Raw genomic sequence first — 22202 nt, 5'->3', positions numbered from 1 at the left:
CATGTCAAGTTAGCAGCTACATTAGGAAGAGCTTCCGGTCGTGAGCTGGAAAGTAAAACAATTTTCCCCGAAAATTAATTATTGGAAGAAAATCAGTAAAATATACGCCCCGATAAATAAATCAGAGGAACCATGTACAGTGTAGCACAACGGTTTTATGTGCATTATGTATGCCAAAACATCTTCAAAAGTAGCGAAAAGACGTCTAGTATTTAGTTATAAATAAAATATATGACCATGTGCATGGAATTCTTTTTACCCTTTGGAAATTTAATTGGGGTGTACTTAATCACTTTTTTTTGTACAAGTTTGTGCATTATCATGTGAGCACCAGCAACAGTCTCTGTACAACTGAGCCAGGTGACAGTATGACAGTGGTTCCACCAACGCGCCTACTAACTCAACAATACAGAAGACAGTCAGATAACAGCAACAGCCGAACAACAACGTGTTGATTCACCTTTACCTTTTATTGCTCTTGTTCAATCAATGATCATGGTTTTTCACTCGCTACAACAAAATGACTTTCACTCAAGCAGAGGAAGCTTAAATCACAAACTAAGGAAACAACACAAACAAAACCAAACACTTCAAAATAAGATACACAGCATCCAGGAAATTGAGACAGCCGTACCACATAACTACGCACGATGCAGTAGTGCTGCCTTATTTTGAAATAGATTATTTCTCTGTGTGTATGTGTTGTATTTAAAGATTGCACATAAAACAAAAAAGATTAAACATTAGAAAAAAAATACACACAAATACCAGCAGCACTGACTTGAGTTTCAGTAGGAACTGTAACTTACTGGCTTTATACACTTTATTCCAGACTGCTGAATGCAATCACATTATACGTGATTATTTTTCATACAAGCACAAGTTTAAGGACCCATTGAGCTTTTTTTTTTATTTGTGTGTGAGCTACGTTTTAATATGACCAAGATTACAATCAAGCCTCAGAGCGCTGGACTCAACTATAATGACTGTTTCCTTTGGGAAAAATACTGAAAAAAGGACAGGTATTTGAACAGTGACTGTGAGCAAATCTGCTTCTGCGCACCACTGCAATGTGTCAAAACACAATATAGACGTGCTTCTGCTATCGATTTTCAGCATTAATTGAAGGGTTTTAATTACAGGAATTACAACCGACCTCCATTTTCAGAGCCAAACTTGAAGATTATTTTTAAAACAGTTACTTTTACAGCCCGCGTCAGGAAACAGCTACACGAACATTGCTAAATTACCAAATATGTGTTGGTACTGTAGGATAAATCTGTGTGGAGTAGGCAGTTCTCAGATCCTGAGTGACTGTACATAAAGACCAGTGAGGGGAGCCTTCAAGACATTCGTGACAAGTCTGAAGGAGCTGCAAGGTTCTGTGGCTGTGACTGGAGCACATAATCTAATGTTAACGTGTTGCATCACTACTTACACACAGCAACATGGTGCAGTGGAATTAATGATTTTCATACAAGAAAACAGATCAAATCTAGGGTCAACTCGCCATGTGCATTCTAGAAAACTATAGCTGAAGCGTCAAGCGTTAATTTTAAGAAAATCTGTTACTGTACAACTCCACCATGAAACATGTAACTGGTGAGGCAACCAACAAAAGTTGCACTATGACAGTTTCTCCAATCACAATAACAGAAACCTATAAATCCTTCAGAGTTGTTATGGGTCTCTTGGTGGCTTCCCTCACTAGTCTACCTCATGTGTGGCTACTCAGCTTTTGAGAACCACTTCTAACAGATAGACAGACAGACAGATAAAGGTTAAATAAAATTTACCATATAGTACCACCCTGTTCACATTTCTTAATAATTGATGAAAATGAAGTGCAAAACAATGATTTCAAAATGTTCGTGTCTATCCCTTGAGTTATTGGTCTGCTAAGCATCTAGAATTAAAACCTGTAATTATACACTTCAAGCACATCTGTATTGTTTTTTGTCAACTTTGTTGGAGTGCAGTACAGAGGCACAATTATTTAAAGTTAGTCCAAATACTAATGAACCTGGTGGGAGTTAAGGAATGAACATTAACCAGGCAGCCATCCAGACATTTACAAGACATGCTCAAACTAGCAATGAAATAATATTAGCAGTAGTTTTTTTTTTTTTTTGCGTCTAATAAACCAGGTAATATCAACCCTGAACAGGCTCAGACGTAAGTGCCAGTTTGTTTCTTGCTGATGTCGTGCACAGACCTCATGTTATGCCAATCTTCACTCCAAACCACCCCAACTATACTTTTAAAGTGTCAGCAAAAATTTACAGTACATGTTACCACCACTGGGTGAATTATTCCTATAAAACCTTAATATCAGCAGTAACCACAAAATACTTGAATAACGCCACTAAGCGACAGGAATGTTTGGGAAAATGTGGTTTGAGATTATTTGGAGCTCTTAAGGCGGCTGCCCCGTTCTCTCGTTCATTCCTTCCCGAACAAATTTGCGGAAAACAGAATTGCCAAAGAGGAGTCACTAAACATTTAATTTAACGAGGACTTTGGGGTGGGGGTGAATTTATCCTCAAGTTGGACAGTTTGCAGCAGCTTCTTCATTATTCTGCATAGACAGAACTTTTGAAGTTGATAAAAAGGAAAATGCAGCATGCACACTACTGGAGTAAAGACTGCACTTATGCAGCGGTTACTCGCAGCCTGCAGATCAATTGCTTCCGTGTGTCTTCACCTTCAGTCACCATGAAAACATCAGGCTGTGATGGCAAGGCAACAGGAAATGTGGCAATTTTATATGAGCAGGATTTCTGGCTCTGACACGGCGCAGTAGAGCATGAAGCCCATCTGGTCCACCTGGTCTTCTGACAAACCACTCAAGAGATTGACAGCCGGCTTGAAGTAACTGTGCAGCGCTGCCTGTTCGAGGTAGCCGATCAACTCCATGATGCACTGCTGGAATCGCGCCTCTATGCTAGGCTCCGACCAGTCCGTCTCGCTGTCACTGAGGTGCAGGAGGAGGTTAGCAAGGGGGGCGGCTTCCAGCGGTCTGAGGGCGGGGTTTAGCCGACAGACCGCTTTGAGGATTTTAAGGACGTGTCTGCGGCAGCCGTCGTCAGCGGCGTCGAGTTGGGCGAGGCGCTGTGTCTCCCACGGATACAGAGAGAGGTGCCAAGCGTTGGCCCAGGGGTCAGTGAGTTCAGGCTGTGCCGTCAAAACCACGTCATCCTCCCTCAGTAAAGGCAGTATGGAGATGAACAGGGATTGGTTGCTGCCGTCTGCTCCACCTCTTATTGGCCTATGGCATCAAAAACAGGACATAATTCCATTAGGTGTCAAACTGATGACCAGATCTCCAAATCTGCATTACAAGTGTTTGGTAGCACAGAGAGAACGAGCCGCACAGATCCTCTCAGTGCTACCAGACATCTGTTCAGTGGTGATAAGCAGTGGTTCACTGCGAGCATTTTTAGTGGACGCGTTTGTGTTCTAAATCAATACTGAACTGATTAAACACACACACACACCTGATCTCCAGTCGAAGGTCCGGTCCTCCTAACACAGGCCTGATTTTACAGTCCAGAGTGCTGCTGATGGAAAGCCAGTTCATGGTTTCCATGACAACCTTGCTGAACATCATCACAACAGCTTCTGATGACAGGTAACCCCCTACAAGGAACCTACCAAATTACACAAACGGAAAAAAAAGTTTAGTCAAAACCTCACAGTTTCATTTCTGTCGGATGCACAGCTACAGGAAAATTCTCTCTCAGTGAGAGTTACTTTTTCATTAATAAACATTCCTCAAGTCCGACTAATTATACACATCATGTGAACGGGCAATGGCAGCATCAGACACACTGAAAGTCAATGTGCTCACAGGCGATACAGAGGAAGAAAAAGAGTAAGAGATGAAGCTAAAGAAACAATCACTGTATAATATGAAAACCAAAATAAAAACGTGACCACCTCTAAATCATTTTTGGCACTTTCAGTTGCAGCTGAGGTTCTACCACATTTCTTCAGCTCCATAATCCTGATGTGAGAGCAGGGCGATATGTCCAACTTAAAATAAATAAATAAATAATACCAATGATATCTGTTCCACACTGATCAACATTCATCAAAGTACTTAATTTTTCTGTTAGAAACTTCAACACAGTAAAAAAAAACTCTGTGGCAAGAAGAGTTCGTGCACCTTCATATGTTTGCTAAAAACCACAGATGTTCTCGTGTTTATTTTGCTGACAGATCTGCCCATATTTAGTATAATTGTCTCAAGCTGATCATTAAGATGTAAATGTTCTTGCGATACAATACTGTGATCATTTCATTACCCAGCCCTAGCTGACGGTGACCATGTTTGCTATTTGAGGGTCGGAAAAACCAACATGTGGGCTGCAACACCGCATAATGTGTGTCGTGGCATCTTGTCACTGTATTTTAATCCACATGGCTCAAAACCTTAAACTGTTTCCATACAAAGGCGAAGTTTGACCATACTGGCAATGGAAGAGTGTAAATTATTTAAGTGCTAAAACAATAAAATGATAGTGGCACCACAGAACGGGACTATAAAAAAAGAACAACACCTTTAAACATTGCTGCTTTCCCAAAGGGAAAAAAAAAAAAAAAAAAAATCTGTGTCAGCACCTGTCCCAGTAGCTACAGCCTCTGGGAAAGTATTCCAGGTTGATCCGTCGGACCATCCAGTGCAATGGGTGTGTGAGCAGCGTCTCCTCTCCAGGGATGAGACGCCACAGTGACGCTTCCAACTGAAGAGGAACCAGCAGACATGCGTGGTCTGCACTGACCACCTTAAAAAAAGAAAAGGGCACTGAATTAAACCACTGAGGTGAAAAGTCTTCACAAGTATCTTGACCGCTGGAAATAAGAAAAAGCAACATCTGCATGCACACCTGGAGGTCATCCAGCAGAGAACCCCCAAGGCTCATTTCTCCCAGCGGCATCTGAGGGTGCTGGCTGTGCAGAAAGCCCTGGATCTCAGTGCAGATGTCCACAGCCAGGGTCTGAGCCCTGAGGACCTCTTGTGGAGCCAGTGCTGCCCTCGTGTGGTAGTACTGCTGCAGACGCTCCTAAACGCACAGACAGGCATCAGTTTAATTTATGACTATTTTTGCCTTATTCATCAGAATGCTGGTTTTATTTTGAAGGGTTCGCCTCAAACGACAGTTGATGTGTGTGTGTGTGACTTGACAGAACAGTAGCTGAGCTACAACCAAATGCAACAGAAAAAGCATCACAGCAGCAGAGTTATGAAAGCAGCAAAACGGACTGTCGCTGTAAAATGTACCGAAGTTTGTTTTACTGTTGCTACTGATCTTAAAATAACTTTAGCTCTAGTCAGTAATCATCTCTGATTACACTGCTTATCAGCAAGTCCTGCAAACACACACACACACACGCCTAGCATGCACGCTGACTTACCTTCTACTGGATAGTAAAAGTGGCCAAATGTGGACACACTGTACGAAAAATTCAGGATTAAAAAAGTAAATAATGGTGAAACCATTAATGTGCTATGCAAATAATTAGTTTTCATGTCATTGTAAACTTCACTGTTTCAAATCCTTTTCTTGATCACATCTCACTTTTACAAGAGGCAAAACAAAGTACTCCATCATAAATCCTTGCTAAACAAAGTATATAATTATGTAAAGTGTACAGTTATATGCAGCATTAACAGTTCGATTTGGTGCAAAAGAGGTCAAAACAACTGAAGCAACAGCGAGGGATCAGCAAAGAAAAGCAACACCTCCACATGACAAATATACTGTTAAGAATCAGAATTAGTCAAACAAGCTCCCTCCACACCTTCAAGCTAGATTAAAGTTTGCAGCTGATAAGGAAAACGATGACATGAAACAAACCAGTTTGGCCACAGTGAACACACATTGTATGTTTGGAGGATGAAATGTGAGACATTCAATGGCAGGAATGCTGTAAAAACCTGCTTGGCATTGTGGTGGCAGCATCTTGCTCTGGAGTTGTTTATTGTCAACAGAACTGGTGTGTTGCACAAAGTGGATGGAATACAGAAGGTGAACAACCTTAAGAGCTCTTCAGCTAAACATCAAACCATCAGACGGTCAAAACATGTACATAGCCGGGTGTTCAGACAGGACAATGCCCACAAATGCACATCAAAGCTGGCTGTGGAACAAATAAAGCAAGTTAATGTCAAGCTTCTGAAATGATCTTTCCACAGTTCTGACCTCAACCATATTGAAAATATTTGTACTGTGCTTAAAAACTCAACTGTACAAATTCCACCAAGATCAGTGGTCTAATATCCAACCACAACTCTGCCAAAGGCTTGTTGATGGTAAAAAGGGATAATCAGAGTGAAGTTTACGGGATAGTCAAACAATGATCACATATACGATTGTTTTTTTTTTAATGTGATTTCAGAAAAAATGAGAATTTGTGCACCATTTTTCCCCCCTATACAGACATAATGGGAATGGCCATGATCACTACTTTGATGTTCTCATATCTTTGTGAATCATCAGCCTTCAGAGATAAAATACAATCTAGTCTTGCTCCTTACAAACAAATGTCATTACCAAACAGCAAAACATGCTGCTGAATGATACCAACAACTGTTCCCACGTGCTACTGCCAGAGATGTTTTGTCAACTAGACTGTGCACACCAGAAAAAACAGAACACAATCACAGCAATCAATCATATTCAGTAAAAATCATTCTACCACAGAAAAAGTTCAAAGAAATCATTGAAAACCCTGTATCGCCATGACAATCATATCCACAATATGTATGTAAACGCTGATCCAAAACTGCGAAACATTGTCCATTCCCCTCTTAAGTGTTAGTTCAGCACTCAGTCTGAACTAACAATGCTCCAAGTGATGTGGTGACAACGTGAAGACATACCAACATGTTCTGCGGACAGCCTAAAGCTGGTGCACAAACGCACACTATGTCTCTTTCACAGGACACTATGCTACCCAGCAGGTGCAAACACGTTACTTCTGCATAAATGCATGAGCCAACTGTGCACAGACAGGAGCTGCATTATATTCCATCTCTGTTCAGGAACTAAAATGTCACAAATACCTGCAGGCTGAGAACACACAGCTGGAGCTGCTTGGACTTCGACTCAGTCTGCACCTCGAGCATGGATTTCTGCGGTGGCTGGCACAGATCAGCTGAATAAAAAACATTTTCAAACAGCTGTGATGTGGGATTGTGATCAGGCTACGTGCAGACAGTACAAAATGACCATATTGGCTTTCTTTGGTGCAGTCGTTACCTTTCTGCTGTTTGGCTGCTTTGGCGATGTGTTTCATCACGACGCCCCCTAAGCCCTTCCTGAGCAGTGTGGGTGAAGAGGAGACTAAACTCAACTCCTCCCAGGTCTCAGTCATCTTCTGCTCCACCTTTTCTTCCTCTGCTGCACGGCCAGCGTATTCTATAAGCTAAAGACAAAGACTGGTCACACGTGTAGGGAAACGCTTTGTACATACAGTGGCCACTTTGGTAGAACACAGCAAATTGAACACTTGTTTAGTCTATGAAGGCAGAACATCTGATTGTAGCTCGACTTCACCGGAAAGGTAAGTAAGTAAGTAAGTAAATAAATAAATAAATGTTGACAGGATAAGTTACAGCAGAGACATGATATTTTATTTATTCATTTATTTATTTAGTTTCAGTAGATTTTTGGAACTGATGAAATTATGGGGATAACCTGAAATCAAGAATAATCAGAATGTTTTGTAGATATAAATGGAATATTTTTAGATTTTGCACTGCCAATTGTGCTGTTAAAAAAAATGCTAGGCCTTTAACAGTTACTGATATTTCATATGTTCTATCAACTAATGTAACTAATCTTTAGTAGTATTTTTTTTTTACTTGGGAATAGCCTAAACAAAGTTATTATATGCCACATGTTAGACCCATAGATCAACACGGTGACAACAATTCTTGTCTTTATTTAGGCCCAAACTCTCTGTATTCACCAGATTGGTGGACACGACCCGTATATATAATGCTAACAAAAAAAACAAATTACTCACCCGTTTCATTGCCAGGGTAGCAATGCCAAGCAGAGCCGCCCCACCGACTCCCAGAACCAGCCGGGCATTGGACAGTAAGAAGTCAATCACCTTAGCAACACCATCTTCTCCTCGACTCCGACTACCCTGGGAATTCATCGCTTCTGCACTTAGCCTGTGGAAGTGAGAATGGACAAACAGAGGAGAGCAGAACGTAAGACACCACCCTCAAACCAGTGACACCATAAGCACCTGCAACTTTCTGTAGCTACAAAACCTGACCATTATAAACTCACCATTCATGACAAATGAACGATAATGTTCTTCTCCAATAAAAAACACCCATACCCAACAAATAATGTGTCACATGTTCAACCATAACCGCTGTTCTATCAAACAAACAGCAGCAGCAACACTGCACAACTCATGTCAAGCCCTTCAACAAATGATCACTACTATTACCAATTAATTTATTGGATAAAAACACTGAGGATAAGATACATTTTTAATAAAACAAGGTGGACACATTGCACATTATTTAACAACTTTAAAATGTAACAATGCAATTCAGACACAAATAACCAACAGTGAAGACAATTTACAGTCAGTCTTTGTCAATCACTTGGTTTTAAAGGCAAATCATCATTAACCAATTTGAACACAGTATTTTGAAGGTTTACAGCTGAATGACTTGTGATTTTTTAAAAATAGATAAGAATACAAAACTCAGTAGTTCCCATCATGAATTGCTGCATTATAGCATATATTTAATATTTGTAAAGCTGCTACAATGATCTATTGATTTTTCATATTAAGTTAATAATCAATATGCCAGAAAATACCAAAAAATGCCCATAACCAAAGTGAACGTTAGCATATTTTTATACAACTTACAGTATAAAATGTACAAAATCATCAAAACTTCGCATTTGAGAAACTGGAACCTCAGAATGTTAACATTTTAAATAAAAGGCATGATTAATCCATTAAATGTGGTCATTTTAATTATTATTAGCAATTAATATAATAAGTTGTGCTGTATTTCTGTTACTGCTAAAAATACTTTTGAAACAGTGAAGCTGCAAATTGTTAAACAAACAACAAAAACCCCCACTGATACTTAAAATATGATTGATGACCTCACTGACAACTGAAGTTTGGAGAAAGTCAACATTCTGTTCCAGTCTCTCAGTGACACAATCCACTTGAGTGGTCATGTGATCCTGGACACCGGGTGCCGGTTAATTATACACGTCGTTTACCTCATGTCTTGGTCCACTGACTCAAATAAGGCCACAGTAGTGCTGAAATGCTGGTTTGCACAATTAAAGGCTGTACATTTGTGAATATGTTCTTGTCCTGTCATTTTCTAGAAAACCGGACTCATCCTGTGTTCCCAACAACGTGTACAAATGACTTTGAAGACCTGAATGGCTGACAAGCAGGACAAGGTGTAACAAAAACCTGTAACAGAACAGTACTTTTCTCAAAATTACAGCTATTAATGACGCAATTGCCAACATTAACAATGGGAAACCTTTTCTTAAACAAGGTATTTAGGAGTGCTAAAACTAAAGGCTACAATATATAAAAACCCACACACACACACAAAAAAAACCTGTTAAATCACTAAATTAAATAAAAAGCAACTGAAGACACTTACTCCAGATTATTAATAACATTTATCAGCATTTTCTGGGATTTTTTAAAATAAAAATTTATCAAACATTAAAAATAATGAAATAACTTGAGACATTAATAAGACAGTCATTTATTTGGGCGTTTCTTATTTTTTGCTCAGTGGGACCAGTATAAGGTCACAAGACGATTTGGCAAATGTTTTACACTGGATGGCCTTCCCGATGCAGTTCCAGCCATACATGGAGAACAGGGCATGGGTGGTCTCAAACCAGGAACCTTGTGCTTATTGGAGAATAAAAACATGAGTATTGCTCTATAATTGCCTTTTTTCCTTACATTTTATAAAAGAAAAGTAAAGGAGAAATCCTCCCACAAAACAATGGAAACACTTACAGGTTTGGTGGATTAAAATATTACTGGATTATCAAAGTAGTTGGGGCTGTTTTTGGTGAGGAAATATTTGATTAATGGATCAATCGCTGCAGTTTGCTTCTCTGTTTTTATATCACTGTTTGAGTGAATATATAGCTTTGGGAAATTATACATATGCGTTCTGATAACTGACATTTTGTGGACTGTGACAAATTTTTACAAATCAGTCAGCAGAACTGATAACGAAAGAAAATGGTAGCAGCAACCCCAAAACCTTGCAACTCATCCCGTAAGTGCAGGTTGGATTTTCTTGTTTCCAGAACAGACAGTGATTTTAAACACAGTTTGCAAATACTGACTGTGTGCGTCTTCACTGGTATATTACTCTCCTGGCACCTGAGAACCAGAAATATACACAGGAGATCATTTCAATGTGTCCTCTCTCCCTGCCAAAAGTTCCAAGAATGGTGATGTGGTCTATTTATAGAGAGGCAAACATGCCTGAGTCACACTGGCCTGCGCAAATGCAACACAACCTTCAAGTCAAACAAAACAGATACAGCACCAATAGTACTGGTGCTTCCACTTTCCACATCAGGGTTTTTACTCCCACATCACTACAAAAACAGGCCAGCCAAAGAAAGATCCACGCTGAGAAATGCTACCAAACATGACTGAGTTAATTACTGACACAAACAACACCAGTCTGAAGCAAGTGACAGACATACAAGTAATTAAGCAATGTGCTGTTGGTTGCCAACAAATACGAAAACACAGTCACACTTGTCTACAGTTTTAAAAACACCTATTTAAATTATTGGTGAATACAGTGTTTACTTTTTTATTATGTAATCTGTGAAATGTCAGAACATTGACAAATCATATTTTTTACACAGTCCGACCTCTTTAAAAGTGTTGTGTGGGCCGCCAGAAGAGGAGGTACTGCTGGCCCACCACCAGAGGGCGCCCTGCCTGAAGTGCGGGCTTCAGGCACGAGAGGGCGCTGCCGCCACGGACACAAACGGGAGTGACAGCTGTCACACATCAACTCATGACAGCTGTCACCCATCATTTCATCACTCAATAAAAGCTGGATGTCATCTCCACCTCGCTGCCGAGATATCATCTACCTGTGAAGGTAATTCTCTGCTAAACTTAAAACATTGACTAACAGTCTGAACTTCTTTGCAGCCGTTTTCCTGTAAGTGTTTCCTTATCTGTGGGATTGGCTTTTGGTGTGATCAGCAACGGCTTCGCTTCACACCCCAACCAGATAAGTGGTTGAAGGAAGCTGCAAGTGTGTGTGATTAGAGGTGGAGGTGACTTTCCACCTTCTGACTGTTTTTGTTACTGGGTGTGCACACACCCACATCTCACTGTTTGTGCTCCTCGCCAGCAGTACCAGATCCGACAGTCGGGGACGGTGATCACCTGGGAATTCGGGACTTGGCGGCTCCAGTATTCTCCGGGTTCTGTGGCGGTGGAAATCGTGTGGTTCCGGCTCTTATCAGGACAGACTTCTATCCTCAAGCCTGCCCACACGTCACCTTGGTGTATTGACTGCTGTCAGATTCTGTGATTGTCTGTATCATCGTTGTGCACATTCACAACATTAAATTGTTACCTTTTGGCTCATCTATTGACCGTTCATTTGCGCCCCCTGTTGTGGGTCCGTGTCACTACACTTTCCCCAACAAAAAGTGTAATAAAAATCTAAAGATTTCAATGCAATTCCTTTTTAAGACAGAGAAAAGCACAAAACAACAATGTTGGACACTCAGAAATGAAAGCGCCATTTTAAAATTGCCCAAAAAACAAAAAAAAACCCCAAACAAAAAAAAACAAAAAAAAAAACATGGAGACTGGCAATATACATGGCACTATACTGACTTTCCAAAAATAATGTGTACCTTCACATTTTACCCACAGATTATACACAAGCAACATGCATGCTAGTGCACATACAGACCCTGAGCCGGCTGTAGCCTTTCAATATGATATTCAACTTTACTTTTTCATTGTTACCTAAGTATGGTTTATGAATCGCAACACTGAGTTCATTAACTTGTTTTATTATGTTTAAATACCAGAGGGGGAAAATCAACTTTTCAAAACTTCTATTTTGAAAAACTTGGTGAAATAATGAGGCAGCATTTGGCACATCATACAACCCCTGGCAAAAATTATGGAATCACCAGCCTCGGAGGATGTTCATTCAGTTGTTTAATTTTATAGAAAAAAAGCAGATCACAGACATGACACAAAACTAAAGTCATTTCAAATGGCAACTTTCTGGCTTTAAGAAACACTATAAGAAATCAGGAAAAACATTGTGGCAGTCAGTAAGGGCTACTTTTTTAGACCAAGCAGAGGGGAAAAAAAATATGGAATCACTCAATTCTGAGGAAAAAATTATGGAATCATGAAAAACAAAAGAACGCTCCAACACATCACTAGTATTTTGTTGCACCACCTCTGGCTTTTATAACAGCTTGCAGTCTCTGAGGCATGGACTTAATGAGTGACAAACAGTACTCTTCATCAATCTGGCTCCAACTTTCTGTGATTGCTGTTGCCAGATCAGCTTTGCAGGTTGGAGCCTTGTCAAGGACCATTTTCTTCACTATTTGCAGGCCATGACACTGACCCTATGTGTCTTTTTGCAAGGAATGTTTTCACAGTTTTTGCTCTATGGCAAGATGCATTATCATCTTGAAAAATGATTTCATCATCTCCAAACATCCTTTCAATTGATGGGATAAGAAAAGTGTCCAAAATATCAACGTAAACTTGTGCATTTATTGATGATGTAATGACAGCCATCTCCCCAGTGTCTTTACCTGACATGCAGCCCCATATCATCAGTGACTGTGGAAATTTACATGTTCTCTTCAGGCGGTCATCTTTATAAATCTCATTGGAACGGCACCAAACAAAAGTTCCAGCATCATCACCTTGCCCAATGCAGTTTCGAGATTCATCACTGAATATGACTTTCATCCAGTCATCCACAGTCCACAATTGCTTTTCCTTAGCCCATTGTAACCTTGTTTTTTTCTGTTTAGGTGTTAATGATGGCTTTCGTTTAGCTTTTCTGTATGTAAATCCCATTTCCTTTAGGCGGTATCTTACAGTTCGGTCACAGACGTTGACTCCAGTTTCCTCCCATTCGTTCCTCATTTGTTTTGTTTCGCATTTTCGATTTTTGAGACATATTGCTTTAAGTTTTCTGTCTTGACGCTTTGATGTCTTCCTTGGTCTACCAGTATGTTTGCCTTTAACAACCTTCCCATGTTGTTTGTATTTGGTCCAGAGTTTAGACACAGCTGACTGTGAACAACAAACATCTTTTGCAACATTGCGTGATGATTTACTCTCTTTTAAGAGTTTGATAATCCTCTCCTTTGTTTCAGTTGACATCTCTCATGTTGGAGCCATGATTCATGTCAGTCCACTTGGTGCAACAGCTCTCCAAGGTGTGATCACTCCTTTTTAGATGCAGACTAACGAGCAGATCTGATTTGATGCAGGTGTTAGTTTTGGGGATGAAAATTTACAGGGTGATTCCATAATTTATTCCTCAGAATTGAGTGAGTCCATATTTTTTTCCCTCTGCTTGGTCTAAAAAAGTAACCATTACTGACTGCCACAATTTTTTTTCCTGATTTCTTATAGTGTTTCTTAAAGCCAGAAAGTTGCCATTTGAAATGACTTTAGTTTTGTGTCATGTCTGTGATCTGCTTTTTTTCTACAAAATTAAACAACTGAATGAACATCCTCCGAGGCCGGTGATTCCATAATTTTTGCCAGGGGTTGTATGATGTTTTTCTTTTATATGTACTCTGGACCAAAGTTCGAAGCACAGGTGTTGCAAAGTCTGTGAAACGCCCGTGTGTTTTAAGTTGACGTCTGATGATGGCCACCGAATAATGACACCGCATACAATGATTTCAAATCGGTACAGATTGATGTTTTATGAGATTTAAGAGCCTTCATTTGCACAAAAGTAAAACAAACTTAAAATTGACAAACTATTGAAGGGAGTTTGGCTCCACGTCCCACGACATAAACACACAAACAAAAAAAATGACACTTTACACATTGCTCAGTAAATTCATACCAAAGTGAATGACAAGAGATGTAATCAATTCATAGATGTTTAATGCTACGTATATAAAATAATTATTTTGTGGTGGCTGCAGCCGGAGCGCGGACGGCTCCGGCTGCAGCCTCCAAGCTGCAGCAAGCATTTTGAGCCATCTAAAAGGTAATTATTTGATTTTTTTACATTGTCATGACTTGATAAAACAGTTGCATGTTTTTTCCTTCTTGTGTGCAGCTGTTAAAGTATTTATTTTTATGTTTGTAACAGATTTAACGTCTTGTTATAATCCTTCAGATGACCTGCGCTCTGTTGCGATCCACTGACGTCACCACTCGCTCTGTTCACTTCTTGTTTACTCCACTTGACGAGCTGCATGTCATGTTGGAGATTAGATCGCACCACATAGCACGACATTTGTGCGTGAAAGATTTTTTTGAACATTTCAAAATTCTCTGTGCGCAATAGCATGCACTGGCACCCCTCTGGCATCCTGTCGCATCAGTTAAACATGAGTTTACTCTCCAGCATGACACATATCGTGCTGTGTCGTGAATCAAAAACATGCTCGTGTCAGGGCACCTTCAGACATTAGCGATGGGTGGATTGATTCAAATATTGATTCCAGTGTAATGATGATACTTTAGTTTGTGTTTCTCTCCTGCATGCACTGCTACATTTAGAAAAGACAGAAAAGAAGTGCACTGAAGGGGAGAAATTGCTTTATTTTTGTATTGTATTTCTTGAACACACATTCTACTTGAAATTCTACTTGTTTTGAAACATTTATTGCAGTGATCATTTTGTGCACTTCGTTTATTTAAGGAAAAAAATCCATAAAAGAAGTGCAACAAAGGGGGAAATTTTGTAATTTTTTATTGTACTTTCTGAACATTCTACTTGGGGGGGGAATTTGCTTTAATTTGTTCGAGTGATAATTTTATGCAGTTAAAAAAAAAAAAAAAAGACACTACAATGTATGCGGAAAACTTTTGTTACTGTTATAGTTTCTGAACAAAAACTCTTATTATGAAATATTTTCTATTTATCTACAAACTTTGCCAAAATTCTTTCCTAGGTTTTAACTAATTAATAATCCAGAGGGGAATCACAAAACACTTAAAGATCATGAAAATTAATTCAGATTTAGCAATTTGATGATGCATCAAGGTCCTGGCCCTGTATTTACTTTGCAACTGATCGACACCAAATCTTTCAGTTTTCACACGCCACTATCATACAGCTGAACAGACGGTGATAAGGAACATCGGTCTACATTCAGAACAAAAATTTTGCTCAGTTCCGTAATGGAAAAGCAACTGTCACAGGTGGACTGTGCCAGCTGCTGGCTCTTGGCTTATGCGCTCTAACAAATGCAACTGTCTTCTCGAAACCGTGTTTCAGTTAGAGAAACACTTTATTTAAATGACCTAACCTAGCTATTTTACAGCTACAGTCAAGAAGTTATTTTTAAGTGGTCATTTCTTGCCTAGCAGCTAGCTAAAAGTGAAGCTCGTTAGCGTAACTTGGCAGCTGGTGACTTACCACTCAGGGACAGCAAAAACAAAATAACTCGGCAGCAAACCATTGGCGTGGTTTAAAACACTTATGTTATTATTTGACAGCAAAGTCTTCTCAGTTATTTAATGACTTTCAAACGATATTTATTATAGCCACCTAGCTAGCAGCGCCTGCTGCCTTCTTCTTCTTCGTCCGTATACTGGTTGTTCAACATTAGGATGCAATACCGCCCCCTGAAGGACAGTCGAGTTGCAACATAGACTGTTCGTGCATTTTCATTGAAACATGGGTCACTCATCTTCAACCGCTTATCCAGGATCGGGTCGCAGGGGCAACAGCTCCAGGAGGGGACCCCAAACTTCCCTTTCCCGGGCAACATTGCAGTCAACTTTTTGGGCATTCCAGGAACGCAACAAAATGTGTGCTAAGTTTGTTGCAAACTGAACAAGCAGCACACATTCTGGAATCTCCTCACTCTATGCCATAGAATGCAATGGATCTTGACCTGGTTTGCATTTTTTTTCCCAAGTCACATAAGCTGCCTGGCAAACTCTGCAGCCTGTAGACCCAAAGAGAACAATCTTGCTTTTATCAGTCCATAACATGTTGCATCCACTTCCCATTTTTTCAATGTGTTAAGAAACGGTAAGCTCTTCAGCACTTCATTTTATCAACAACAGGACTTTGCAGGGGCTTCTTGTCCATAGCTTGGCCTCGTATAGGCGTCTTCTAATTGTTACAGTACTCACAGGTAACTTCAGACCTTCTGTGATCACCTTGGCGCTGATCATCAGCTGAGTCTTTGCCATTCTGGCCATTCTTCAAACCATTGAATGGCAGTTTTCTGTTTTCTTCCACCTCTTTCTGGTTTTGTTGCCATTTTAAAGCCTTTGAGATCATTTTAGCTAAGCAGCCTATCATTTTCTGCACTTCTACATTTCCCCTCTCCAATCAACATTTTAATCACAAGTATGCTGTTCTTTGTAAAGTCTGGAACAACCCATTTTAGTCAGATTTTCAGAGAAATGCACATCAACCAGCATATGCAACATTTGCTGCCTTTGTCCTTAAATAAGGGTAAAAAAAAAAAAAATATATATATATATATATATATATATAATAAAGGATTGAGCTTTATTCACATTTACTATTATTTTGAATACAATGGTACCTGATCCAAGGATACAGAATGGTAGAGTGAAACTCACTAACCATTTCTGCATGTTTTTTTTATCCTGTAACACTGCAATCTGTGGCCATAGATTGTAGCTTCTTTATAAATTTTGATCCCTGTGTCATCTTCAGTTGACTCCTCACCAAATATAGGCATCCGGCATAAAACTTACAGCAAATCAACATGCAGATCCACCTAAGATCTGCTGTGGTGACCCTGAGTGAAAACAAGGAAGCAGCCGAAGAGACTTATTTACTGCAAGTGTTGTTTTGTTCCCTTTGGTGAACTGATTTCCTTATGTAACCTTTGACCACCAACGCAGATAAACCTGCTTTTAAAGAATGTTCCAATAAAAAAATAAATCAAATCATCCACCAAAGAACACAAGTTGTCTCTAATACAGCAATTTCTTTTGTCAACCTATTTATGCTCATAAGCCCAGAAAGACACAAAAATCCAAATCGTTTTTAGAAACTCATTTGCCCTCAAACCAAAGGTTAGTTTGCTGATGTGCAACTCCAGACAAATGAGTGCTTCTGCAAAAAGTGGCTGAGACAATCAATAACTGTGTTTACAGTGAAACCCATGATGACAAATACTTCTGAAAATTTATTTTTTCCCCCTCAGTCAAGACTTTAAACTTCAGTTAGACAAGACATTAGGGGCACTAACGCTTAAATTATGTTCTGAACTGAACCAGACATGATCAAATACCACCTGTCACAAAAGTAACCTTAAAAGTTAAAATTAGTATTAATAAGGCCAGCATTTTTTTTTTTTTAAATACTCCATGAAGCATCAGATCAGGTGACCAGACTGCAACATGCACAAAACCGATGTACTACAGCAAAAACCTGACAGCCCCAACTAAAACTGCAATGAGGTCTAAATGAACAAACGGCACCATCTAGGAAACTAAAATTTCTTCCTGCATTAACATTCCCCCCCAATCAAAATCTATACAAACTTATTGTACAGTATAACAAGTTACATTACAGGTGGGGTTTGTCTTTTTGTACAAATCCATACATGCTCTTAGCTCACAAAAGGTTTGTACATCTTGGTTCCCCCTTCCCCTCTCAAAGACTTACAAAAAAGAAAAGAAAAATCCAAGTATCTATGACCACAGAGTCAAATGTTTGAGGGATGTTAAGAGTTTAACGTCATCGCCAAGCTGCACAGCGTAAGATTCTGTAACTGCAGATGAGCATGCTCCCTGTGCAGATTTAAATCAGAGCAAGAAAATGACAACTGATCAGAGCATGTTGCAAATTTGAATTATATATTAAAAACAAAAAATCAGGTATGTGTGCACGCCTGTGCAAAGTTCTCAATGACGTCTCATTTTGACTTTGCGTCCTGAACTCTCCGTGTGTTTATCATCGTTGTCGTCATCATGGCCACGTCCCCAGTAGTTCTCTGAGCTGATGCTGTGGCGATGGTGGCGGGAGAGTGATGGATGTCTGTTCTCCTCTTTATCCATCTCCAGAATCCTTGGCCTGGTGGAAGGAGAAAGGTGAGACGCCCAGATAAACAGCGGTCACAGTTTATCCTGATTGACTGTACTTTGCGTCATGACAAAGAAGAAATAGTACAATGTTAGCTAGGGGATGTTCTGAGTTCCAGGTGCAGTTTATATATATATATATATATATATATATATATATATAAAAATAAAAATTTTTAGCTTTTCAAAAATGAAATTTTCGAAAAGATAAAAATTTTGAAAATTGGACTTAAAAAAATCCTTCAAAATAATTAAGAATATGCTGCCACACCACTGACTTAAATTAAAAACAAATATATATCAATCACAATCACTTACTATTGTAATATCTTGTGGTTTAATTTAAACTACATCACTTTATTCTTAAACATTAAAAATAGTAACAAAGGCACACACCATTTACTACGACCAGCATTCTACTATTTTGAAGAAAAAAAAAAAAGAAAAAAAAAAAAAGGACAGCAAACAGTGAATTATTTCTATAAAATAGAAATATAATTGCCATTTATATTTTCCCCACAGTACACCCTTTTATCACGTGATGCTTTTGAACCAACGGGCGATGACAGGTCAGGAGAAAAGTTTAAGTGCTTTATGCAATGGTGCTCCAGTGCTCCAACCCATGGCCTGCAAGCTAATTTTTACAACATACATTTGTCTGAAAGAAGACTGAAATGTGATAATTTAGTTCGTATACTTCAGGGTGTGCATACTTTTGCATACCACTGAGTTAAGTTTTTTAAACAGGATGTCATTACAAAATTCAGACATGAAACAGCTCAAGGGTTCACAATCTTTCGAGCACCGCTGTAAAATTGGATTACATCTTGAAATTTCACATTACTAATGCTCTAATTTTCATCTCAACCGATTTGATTCATCACACATTTATACTGATTTTTAACTGAGCCGAAATGCATCGTGACATCCTTCCTCTTTGCCAGTTCCTAGGACTTGTGGGAGTGTATACCTGTGAGCGGCATCGGGGTCTGCTTTACGATGAGAACGTTTGGCTTTCAGAGGGACGTGTCTCTCTGCATGGGAGGATCTTAACGCACTGTTAGAATCCAGTCGAGGAGCATCAGGTCTGGTTCTGCTCAAAACAAAACACAAAAGGAGCTGAAGTAGGAGCATGTGACCAGATACATATTCACACAATATAAACTTGAACTCGACCATAGAGGTCGAGTGGCCCATTAGCTTAATCAGAAACTAAATCATCAAACAGGGCTGAAGTTAAAAGATGAATGACTCGCTGTTTAGTCAAAAGCAACTGGACACCCCATGAAGTCTTCAGGACGCATTACTGCTAACCAATGTGGCATCTTTTTGTGTTGTTTTTAATTCAACTTCAACATATCTTCTACCTAACGACTGAGACGCTTAGATATTACAAAGATGATTAACCAAGGAAAGCCCTATGTTTAACTAAACACACTTGCATAGCTTGATAATGTTGGAATGTATGTGATTTGTACAACCAGTTATTTGCAAAAAGTAACTGGCCAGGATCCTCATAGTGCTTTATTTAAGGACATAGGTCCATAATGTGTTTAACAAAAACACTGCATTAACTGTTTAGAAATTAAAGTCATTTGTATACACAATCCTTCCATTTTCAGAGGCCATAAATAACTGGTCAAATTAAATATGAGCATGGTTGTTAGGAGTCAGCACTGGGTCCAGTGAAGGCATTGCTTTGACAGATCGGTATGGGCTTTATTAAACATGAGTCTTATCCCAATTAACCTGCAGTAGATGCCAATGGAACTGATGCCAATTGCAGCTGACATTCCCCATTAGCTTCAGCCTCTCCAGTGGCTTCAAACAATTTATTATTGTGCTGTTTTTAAGAATTTGCTTTGCTCCTCACAGTAGATTTTTGTTTATTTAGTTTTGCCTTAAAGAGTTTCTTCTTCTTCTGTAGAGTTTACTGGGGAATGGCAACTTGCTGGCACATGCCAACCATAAGCTGAACAGGGGTATGTACAACTACCTTCAGATTCCCTCTTCAGTCTCCTTCATGCAAAGACACTCATTTTTGAGAACTAGCTACTCCAGACAGATCTCTAAATGATGACGGTCATGACTAAGTTCACATATCCATCCCTGACTTGTCTAAAGAAAATTAGCTGTAAAAGTGATGAGACACAGTAACAGTAGTTTATCCATTTGTGCTTATGGGACCTGAAAATTGTAAGACTGTGCAAACAAATAGCCATAAGTTGTGATTTTTATTAACCCCCTCTGAATGAAAGCTGAAAGCCACTACAAGCTACACTACACTACACTACAAGCACATCTTGAGTGTTTGTCCAACTACTTGTGGACCTGACTGGATTGTTGATCTGTGGCATTAGTTTGTACACTAAAAAGTGAAGGTATTGTTTAATAAAATAGCTTCACAAAGACTCACTTCCTAAGAATGATGACAGCACGCCTCTGCTTGATGTCTTGGGGCCGGATACAATGAGTGATGTCATCTGCAGCATAGCCACTAAGACAGAGAAATGCTTTAAGTGACAACAGTGACACAGACTTCACAGTTAATCAACATGTCAGCAAATTCAGCCAGTCACCTGAGTACTGTGACGCTGCCTCTTCTCACAGGCAGGACAAACACGGGCTCGGACACCCGGATAGGTTTAAACTGAAATCGGCAGCCAAAGCAGAGTGCACTGTCACTGAAGAAGGACACAGAGACGATGGGCCGGGCAAAGATGTGCTGAGGATCTACATGGGAAACAATGCAGCCGCCTGGTTGATAATCATTGATGACAGCACTGTTGACAAACCCTTCTGGGATGATTCCATCAGACACCAGCCGGTTGATCACCAGCTCATGCACCCAGCCTGGGATGTCATCCACCTCTCCTTTGCGGTACAGCCGCTCTTGGCCAGGTCCACGTTTCTCCAGCTGGGCTCCATACGTGTAGCCTTCCCCGAAGAAGTATTTATTGCGGAGGGGCGCTCTGTCCACTGTGTGCTCACGGTAGAGTCCAGCCTCTGCTTTAGCGACCACCTCGTCGATCTTCTCCTCGATGCGGACGCACTCCTCCGGCGTGAAGATGCTCTTCTGCTGGATGCTGCTCCTCACCCGGCGGGCCTCCTGCTCCCTGAGCTCCGTGCTGTCATCACTGTGGTCCACATCATCTTCATCGGACTCCCGATACTTTCGTTTTCGACTTCGTTCGCCGCCATCCGCGTATTTATTTTTGTACTCATCCCTGTGTGGAGTCATGGACTTCAGCTTCTCCCTCAGGTCTGAGTAGCCGCTGGCTGCCATATCAGTCAAAACAACTCGACGTCTAGCAATCAGGCAGCCACGGATTAGTGCCACATTTCAGCACCGGTACGGTAAACGTGACTCGACGACTCTAAATAATGAACGCTAATGCGGCTAGCTTGTGGCAGCCCTCACTCACAGCACAAAAGTAGCTAACGTTATTAGCCAAGCTGCTCTGCCGTCGTGTGCGAGCACTGAAATCACAAAAACTCACCGAGCCGCGGCCGATATCAGCCGACGGTTACGGATGGTTATAAACAAGCAGGCTTGGGATAAAACCTCGCGTCGATACAACGCGCTTCATTCAGGGAAAACAGAGGTGGTTAAAAAAAAGTAAATACGACAGCTAGCCGAGCTGCTAACTCTTAGCAAAACTAGCCTGGTTTGGATTGACCGTCGCACAAACCACGCAGCAACATCTCACGCGTCCCGACTAAACTCCAAACCTTGTTTCTGCGTCTCCACTCGTGTCCTAACACTCCTGGAGAACACAACAAAGCTCCACCACACACCACCCCGAACCCAGTCCAAGAAAAAGCTGGAAACAAACTCGTGTAACCTGCCAACGCTCTGCGCATGCGCAGTG

The 22202-nt window shown here is 40.2% G+C and overlaps 2 protein-coding genes across 3 annotated transcripts; both read right to left on the bottom strand.

Moving 5' to 3' along the window:
• Positions 1–451: 451 nt before the first annotated feature.
• On the bottom strand, positions 452–15849 carry mief2 (mitochondrial elongation factor 2). 2 transcript variants are annotated; one of them, XM_034187695.1, is made up of 8 exons: positions 15674–15849; positions 8035–8188; positions 7266–7431; positions 7070–7161; positions 4890–5066; positions 4624–4787; positions 3498–3650; positions 2764–3268 (listed from the first exon to the last, which is right to left on the bottom strand). In XM_034187695.1, the coding sequence occupies exons 2-8, from the start codon at positions 8170–8172 to the stop codon at positions 2764–2766; spliced, it is 1395 nt and encodes a 464-aa protein (XP_034043586.1). In that variant the 5' UTR covers positions 8173–8188; positions 15674–15849. The 2 variants fall into 2 exon arrangements, with proteins under 2 accessions (XP_034043588.1, XP_034043586.1); XM_034187697.1 differs by lacking the exon at positions 15674–15849 and having other exon boundaries at positions 452–3268; positions 8035–8172.
• A 1587-nt stretch (positions 15850–17436) lies between these two features.
• On the bottom strand, positions 17437–22202 carry alkbh5 (alkB homolog 5, RNA demethylase). The gene is made up of 4 exons (XM_034188411.1): positions 20910–22202; positions 20747–20827; positions 19301–19423; positions 17437–18322 (listed from the first exon to the last, which is right to left on the bottom strand). The coding sequence occupies exons 1-4, from the start codon at positions 21614–21616 to the stop codon at positions 18154–18156; spliced, it is 1080 nt and encodes a 359-aa protein (XP_034044302.1). The 5' UTR covers positions 21617–22202; the 3' UTR covers positions 17437–18153.

The sequence above is a fragment of the Thalassophryne amazonica genome, chromosome 15, assembly GCF_902500255.1.
Source record: "Thalassophryne amazonica chromosome 15, fThaAma1.1, whole genome shotgun sequence".
Lineage (NCBI taxonomy): Eukaryota > Metazoa > Chordata > Actinopteri > Batrachoidiformes > Batrachoididae > Thalassophryne > Thalassophryne amazonica.
This window is presented reverse-complemented; position numbering and strand designations above follow the sequence as displayed.

What these genes read in the sequence shown, in the direction of transcription:
- mief2 (XM_034187695.1), bottom strand. Translation starts at nt 8,172, where the DNA reads ATGAATTCCCAGGGTAGTCGGAGTCGAGGAGAAGATGGTGTTGCTAAG. An exon ending in CTACCCTGGCAATGAAACGG is followed by an intron (nt 7,432 to 8,034) that starts GTGAGTAATTTG and finishes CTTTGTCTTTAG; the next exon opens with CTTATAGAATACGCTGGCCG. An exon ending in TGTGTGTTCTCAGCCTGCAG is followed by an intron (nt 5,067 to 7,069) that starts GTATTTGTGACA and finishes CTGTGCGTTTAG; the next exon opens with GAGCGTCTGCAGCAGTACTA.
- alkbh5 (XM_034188411.1), bottom strand. Translation starts at nt 21,616, where the DNA reads ATGGCAGCCAGCGGCTACTCAGACCTGAGGGAGAAGCTGAAGTCCATG. An exon ending in GGCAGCGTCACAGTACTCAG is followed by an intron (nt 20,828 to 20,909) that starts GTGACTGGCTGA and finishes TCTCTGTCTTAG; the next exon opens with TGGCTATGCTGCAGATGACA. An exon ending in GCTGTCATCATTCTTAGGAA is followed by an intron (nt 19,424 to 20,746) that starts GTGAGTCTTTGT and finishes TGTTTTGAGCAG; the next exon opens with AACCAGACCTGATGCTCCTC.